Source organism: Artemia sp. Qi Xiang Cuo, chromosome 20 (assembly GCF_049724085.1).
Source record: "Artemia sp. Qi Xiang Cuo chromosome 20, ASM4972408v1, whole genome shotgun sequence".
NCBI classification, from domain to species: domain Eukaryota; kingdom Metazoa; phylum Arthropoda; class Branchiopoda; order Anostraca; family Artemiidae; genus Artemia; species Artemia sp. Qi Xiang Cuo.
This window is the reverse complement of record NC_142813.1, coordinates 19,784,667-19,792,408: the sequence shown is the minus strand read 5'-3', so window position 1 is coordinate 19,792,408 and position 7,742 is coordinate 19,784,667. Positions and strand designations below refer to the sequence as shown.

Below are 7,742 nucleotides of genomic sequence, written 5' to 3'. Positions count from 1 at the left end.
GTCTTATCACTTCATTGTTTAAATAAAGACTGCAAAAATGCACTGAGTAAAATTAAAGGTAGTTCTTGCTAAAAGAAAACAAAAGAACAGCAAGAGTTGGAATATGAAAGGTGAGACTAGTTTATCAGTTTTATTACCATGTGTGACCGTAGTACAGCGTAGGCTCGGTAGGCCTATATTGGATTGTTTCTCTAGACAGCAGCCATAGAAACTTGAGAGAAACAGATACAACTTGGATGCATGCTTTTTTTCTGTGTAATTCCTTTTAATTTTCTGTGACTGATTTCAGAACTTAAACCTTGTCTAAACTTACTTTCCAGGTATTCAAACAGATACCAAGATTCTGCTCTTCCAAATACTATCCTCCATCTTTTTTTGGTTGGCAGATTAATAGAAAAAACAATGTTTTTGTGAGAGAGTAAAGAGCGAACTTGAAAGTTCTACCCTAGGATAAATGGATGGATGATAGACAAAATCTAACAACAAGTGAAAATGACATCATTTTTTATACAATCCTGAAAAAGGCTTATGCCAGCTTTGCCTCTCATTCAGACTACCTGTCTTAGCTTTGTCTCCAATTGGCCAATGGCTTGATGGCAACTTTATTTTAATTTTAAAAAACATAATTTTTTATACAATCCCGAAAAAGGCTTATGCCAGCTTGACCTCTCACTCAGACTACCAGTTTTGGCTTTGTCTCCAATTGGCCAGTGGCTTGATGGTAACTTGATTTTAACCAGAAAATCAACGGACTCGGTCGAGGCGGTTATTAGAGACAAAGCCAAGACAAGTAGTCTGAGTGAGAGGCAAAGCTGGCATAAGCCTTTTTCAGGATTGTATAAAAAAATAATGTAATTTTCATTTGTAGTTATATTTTGTCTATCATCCATCCATCCATTCTAGGGTAGAACTAAGTTACTAAATCAGATTATAAAAGGCAAATTAGAAACTAGGTTTACTGTTTGCACAGGGTAATCTAAGAGAAAAATATTGTGCTTATTGAGGAGATGTAAACCTCCAGTCAAGGGTTTCAGCTATAACGATTTCAGTGGTATACTTTTATTTCGATCTGACACCATTTTCGAGGGGTTTCAGGCTCTTTTCAAAAATCCGCTAGATTTTTTTTCGTGATTAATTAAAAAAACTTTTTTCCACAAAATAAGTCTTTTAAAGAAAAGTAAAGAACTCCATTAAAAAAAAAAGCAAAAACAAAATCAAATAATCTACCACGCGTGAAACTACCACAAATCAGCATCGATAAAAAAATGAAACCCAAAACGAACAGAAATTACAATTAATAACCGAGTCAAAAGTTGGGCGCAGGTTACAATTAATAACCGAGAAATTAACATAAGTTGGGCGCAAAACCCCTATGCCTTCCCAAGGCCAGAAAAAAATTTGCACTTTACTGAAAAAAATATAATTTTTTTACTTTTATAACTCCAATAAATTAAATAATGTAATCATTTTGATTACTAAATATCAGTATATGTATATTAAACTGACAATGCACATTCATTTGTATTTTTTCAGTGAAGTGCAAATTTTGTTCTGGCCTTGGGAAGGCATAGGGGTTTTGCGCCCAACTTATGTTGATTTCTACTAATTTTGAGTTTGACTCGGTTATTTATTGTAATTTCTGTTCATTTTGGGTTTCATTTATTTATCGATGCTGATTTGTGGTAGTTTCACGCTTGGTAGATTATTTGATTTTATTTTTGCTCATTTTTTTTTAATGGAGTTCTTTACTTTTCTTTGAAAAACTTATTTTGGGAAAAAGTTTTTTTAATTAATTTCGGTTCGTTTTATATTGACATAGTCTTTTAAGGGGAAAACGAAAATAATACTTTAAATCTTTTCGTTTTTTAAGACTTTATAGTTTGGCCTGCTATTTGTATGCTGGAAAAAAATTTTCAGCAATTTTTAACAACGCACACACCTTTTTATAAGTCTGGAAACAATTAGTAGTGTTTAATTTACTTTAGCACGTCCTTTAATTGACCTGGAATGGAAAAAAACTTGTCAGCATTCGCAAAAAAATCTGTTTAGGCCTACTTTCTTTAAAAACTTGGATACAGTTACGCTAATTTGGCTTAGTTAAATTTTAAGAGCAGAAGTAGCCCCAAAACTTTGAACATAATACCTTCAGTCGTTCTTCGGATACTGCTGAGATGCCTCATTGGGAATTAGCATTATCACAGTGCATTATGATTTAATATTTGGGCAAATTTTAGTTTTAAAACTAAAGTGTCAATTGGGGGGGTGGGCGGGTTAAGGTGGGAATGAAAGGGGGATTGGTTGCTCTCAAATCGCTTTCGACTATTAAAAAGGGCATCAGTCCTTTCCATTTTAAATCAAATAAGCCCCTTTCGAAGTTCCCACGACAACTCCTTCGATACGAAGTGCCCTGTTCTAAACAAAAGCAACAACACAAAATAATACAATTCAACAACAACAACAAAAAATAATAATTCAACTACGTTGAATAAAATTTCAATAAGAACCTTATATGCCCCCAGGGCATAGCTTATAATCCTTGCCCTGAGGGTTGTGGGGGAGTGTCCTCCTCAAAAATATTTTTTCTATCTGGAAATCAACTACGCTGAACAAAATTGCTATCTCAAAATTTTTATTGGATGTGTTTAGGGGAATTATGGGTGTGGGGATCACTTTCGACTGTTGAAAAGGGCAATAGCCCTTTAAATTTTCAATCGAATGAACTTTTTTTGAAGCTTTTAGGAAAACGCCTTTTATCATAACTTCATATACCCCCATGGCATAACATAAAATCCTTGTCCTGAGGGCTCTGGAGGATTGTCCTCCTCAAAAAAAAAAGATTTCTATAAGGAAATCAACGACGCTGAACAAAATGGCTATCTAAAAATTTTGATTGGATTTGTTTTGGGAAATGATGGACGTGGGGGGGGGGCTAGTTGCCCTCCAATCACTTTCGACTATTAAAAAGGGCACTAGCCCGTTGAATTTTCACTTGAATGAGCTTTTTTGAAGTTTCTACGACAACGCCTTCTATAAAAAACCTTATATGCCCCCAGGGCAAACAAAAAGAAGGACGACCTCAACCGGGAGCGGGAATCTTAAAAAAAAAGTGTAAACGAAGTGGATACCCCCTGGAAGCGAGTAAACAGTTAGATTCTAAAAGGAGTGCTCTAAACTCCTAACAGAGTGCAGAGGGGGAGAACCACGCGCAGCTGTAGTGGCCTCAGAGGGCTTGGTGCAACGACGAATTGTCACTAGTAAGAGGGGTAAAAGTATTTACATTTTAAAAGATAGTGAATATGAGTAATGATACAGGTAAACAACGAGTAAATGCAACAGCCTCAAGGACAGCCAATTATAATTTTCTATTCTTTATGCCAAATAGGAATTCTTATTATTCACCAAGACACTGTCAATTAAAAAAAAAAAAAAAAGAAAAAAAAAAAAAAAAAAAAAAAAAAAAAAACGATGTAAACCTTAACAACAGAGGTATTCTTACGCAAAACTCCAGCCTTATTTTAGTTTTTCAAAAACAAAATTGAGAATTTTACGTGAATTTTTAAAATTAACTTCATGAAAATTAAATTCATTTAAATTTAAATAATTTAATAACCTTCAATTAATTTATTATTAAATTTTCACTTTTTAATCTATTTGATCTATTTTTAATTTATTTTTAATCTATTTAACCTATACTTCACTTTTTTTGTTCTTTTTCCGGGTTATTCCCCCTTCCCATCAAGGAAATATTAGACAAGGGCCTTGAAACATTCTGAGCTCAGAAGGAGACAGAGTGAAGACAGTGGCTGACAGGCCAAATTCATGGAGACCTCAAAGACAAGACAACTTATATGAAAAAAAAAACATAGAAAAGTTCTGATTTGTCTAATCATTTTGAAATAGGCAAGATCCAAAGGACCTCCTCCATTCTGCATATATACTTGGTTATTAAAAGCTAAATTATCTTTTGCATAGCTTTAATTCGTCGAAAATGCGCTACTTTTACAGCCAACGGATATTACTGAAATACCTGCGTTATAACTTACTCATAGTTACTTACTTCATAAACAAGCTTCTCTGCCAGAGAATTGACATACAATGGAATGAATAGTGTATTCAGAAGGTGTTCTACAAGGACGTCATTTAGAAGGTCAATACTGAGACACATAATGTCATTCAAGTAATGGAGATGATCTAAGTGTTCAGCAACAAAGTCGGAGAGACGGTCTCTGCTTCGATGACTGAAAGAAAATCCATAGGATAATGGCAATAGAAAACCTTCAAGTACCCACCTGACCGAAACGACCTTTAGAATTTAAAGTCTAAATCGAGGTAAAGGACCCATGAATCAGGAAGCCTCCCATCCCTTCGGTGCACGAGCCAGATCTAAAAGCTCAGCAACTAAGTCAGAGGGGCAGTCTCGGTGTCGATCATCCAAAAACAAAATGACAATTTTTCACGAAACTAAAGGAACTTCCATGAAAAATCGGCTTTTAGTTAAACTTCGGCCCACTGCCTCTGAAACACAAACCTAAAAACTGTTTTATTGATTCGATTTTTAATATACAGGACCAGGCCAAGAACAATATCTAAGATATAAAATCTTAGATTGTTAAATACCTTAATCTTTACTCTGATATTCTTCCTATTAGGGTGTGCGCCAATGAACAATACAAGGTCAATTTGAAGATCAAGATCCTCACACAAGAGGATCTCAACTTTCTCTGGAACTTTGTTGAAGATTTTACTAACCTTGATGACTGAGATAAGAGTGGAGCATAGAACGCATCCCATGTCTGCTTTTCAATACCTTTATGAATGCTGTTAACAGTTATATTTTTTTAGAAAGGGAATAGTTTTACTTCATTTTAACAACAAAAATATTTTATTGTCGCGTCAGGCTTCTTAGTGATGTCAAAATTTAACTAGAGGAATTTAATATATGGAAAAATAAAAGGGTATAAAGCACCAAGCACCTATAATATACTTCACTAATCATAAAAACAATATAACTTGCTAAATAGAGAACAAATGTATTTTTTCTTCTGTCGAAGACGAAAACAATGTAGTAAAAAAATTAAAAAAAAATTAATTATGTTCAAAATGAAAGAACTTATGAGGGAAGGGGATCATAATATCTTAGGATTCCTCCTACAATGAGGGCCTGCTTGATTTGCTTAATAATGCTAACTTTTAACTTGAGGGAACGTGCTGTAAAGTTAAATACAAGCAATGCGGAGCACATACACGGCGGTTACCAAATAAATTACAAAAATAAAACAAATAATGTAGACAGAATGATATTAAAAGTAAGGGGGATGATTAAAGATCTTGTCAATGACGGACGCAGTATTGCAAAAAAAATTAATGAAAATAACTGAGTGACTGAAAATTAATCCAAAACGATAGCATTTGAAAAATATTCGTGACTTCCTGAAAATTTTGTTTTTTTATTTCTTTTTTTATAATAAAGAACGAACGTTAGTTCATAGTAACTAAAATATTAATTAATAGTAGTATCCTTGGCTTTAGTGGCAGTAATATCATCAGTAAACGTTTCTAGGATATGGTGCAATATTTAGCTTACTTAACTGCTTGATTTTCTGCGGCTTGTCTCTTGTCTGTTTGTGATTTCAACATAAGGGGAGATAAAGATTACTATAAGATATTATGTAAGTGGGAAAAAAAACTATGGAAACTATAATCCAGGTTGCAGCGGTAGCTAGCAACCTAGTAAGAGACGATCACGTCCCATACTAAAAATACAATATATTTAAAAAGTATTATTTAAAGAGCACAGTAAAGTTCGAATTTTGAGTTTCAATTGGCCATGTTAAATCTTTTAAGCCTGCTAGTTATAATGCAGGAAGAATTATAGGAAAAGGTGAATAGGCGCCTCGGCAGAGTTTTAAACTATCAGTTTTTCTTCATGTCTCTTCTTTGTTGTCTATTTTAATTAGTGTTTCTATCATCATTAATGCTGTATCCAACAAATACGACGTAATTGGTGTTACAAATATCTAAAACAAACAAAAAAACATAAATATATTTATTTTTGAGCTTGAGAGTTCAAAGTTATGATTATTCGGCGTTAGGAATCCACTTTTCCAGGGTTCTTTAAGAAACGACTGTAAGCGGAAGGGGAGTGGGAGAGTCATTAGGCCATTCTCCCTTGAATGACATAATTGTATTTTTATTTTATTTTTCTGCGAGTAATTCTCCTTTTTTTATATATTTTGGGGAATTACCCCTCAGGTACAAAACAAATCATTCTTAAAGAAATTGCTTTTCCATATAAACTTTAACCTGAATAGAATTCAAGTGTTTGACGTGAATGACAAAACAGTAGTACATTTTTCAATACAAAACTTTCTTCGGTTGTCAACTTTGAATTTTCTTTATTATTGGACTAATCTTGTAATTTTAAGCAGTTTTTTCCGTTTTGTTTTGTATTCGTATTTTTGTTTCTTTTTTTTTATCCAAATTGTCTGCTTGTTTCCCTAGTTTAACCGCATCGAAATGGCAATATGAAAAATCTGGAAAATTGCTACGAATTTCTATTTCGTAATTTGTAATCATAATTGTTCCACGGGTTTTCATGACAGACACCTTAAATCATTCCCTTCCATAAGAACATTTCAGGCGCCAGCACTGCTCCTTGAAGTCCTCAAGAGTAAAAAAATATCGGTTAACTGCTTTTATTTATAAACCAAATATAGAATATTGGACTAAGGAGATCCGGTATTTCGACATCTCTGAATATGGCGCACCCACGTAGTCAATAGATTGTGATTTGAGTATTTCTTAACGGGAAACCAGTCCAAAGGTAAAAAAAGGGTAGTACTGACGTATTCAAAAAAAAGAATAAAAAATTAAATCAAGTAAAGCATGAAACGGTTCAAACCATCAAACCAACACAAATCTTAAAAAAAAAACAAATAACATAAATCATATAAAGAAAAAGAGAAAAAGTCATACTCCGAATCCGATCTAACACAATTATTCAATTCCATTATATGGTTGCCAATAAACCAAACCAAGTTTGAAAAATATGGTGCTGCGGTCTTGTCACGAATAAATCTCAGCATATTCATATCTCCAACTCGGTACACGTTGAGAGTCAGCGTACGAACAGCAATCCTTACCATACTCTCACTATGATTAAAAAATTTGATGGCTTCGGTATACAATGGGAAGTCTTTGGTTTGCTGAAATATATGTTTTATTAATCACTAGTAGGGACATAAATATCCTGCAAGAAATAAGAATAAAAAACATACCTATGTACGTGTTGTCCCCGCTTTGGGGCTGAAAGTGAACTTATACTTTTTGCATGGTAGTACATATCACACATTTTTAATCAATAAGAGAGCTAATATAAAATAGATGTACGTTGCCTAAGCACCGTTAAGTGTATCAACAACCATTTGTTGGCTTGGCCAGCAAAAATATTGCGGGAGCAACAATTTGCTACGAATTCAAAGAAAGGACTTAAAAATATTACATTGGCTTTACAACAGGTCAAACCTTACATTAATCAAGCGTATCAGCAATATCTAGGGAATAGGGTATTAAGTTGAAATTTTCAGGTATGTTCAAGGGATGTTGAAGACTGATCAGAGAGAAAACCATCCCCCTTTCCCTTTTCAGATACTCCCTTCCCTATACACTGATCAAAAATTTGAAGAGGTCATTTTATTTAGAAAAGGATCAATGATCTAATAACTATGCCTCTGGAAGTACCA

General features: G+C 33.7%; 1 protein-coding gene across 7 annotated transcripts in view; it reads right to left on the bottom strand.

Moving 5' to 3' along the window:
* Positions 1-7,742, bottom strand: part of ema (C-type lectin domain containing ema) — a 191,540-nt gene that overhangs the window by 120,929 nt on the left and 62,869 nt on the right. For all 7 annotated transcript variants that reach the window (XM_089106377.1, XM_089106376.1, XM_089106378.1 and 4 more), the window contains 2 exons: positions 6,976-7,205; positions 4,058-4,238 (listed from right to left, as the gene is read on the bottom strand). In XM_089106377.1, coding sequence (XP_088962503.1) covers positions 4,058-4,238; positions 6,976-7,205 — 411 coding nt within the window. The remainder of the gene's footprint in view (positions 1-4,057; positions 4,239-6,975; positions 7,206-7,742) is intronic.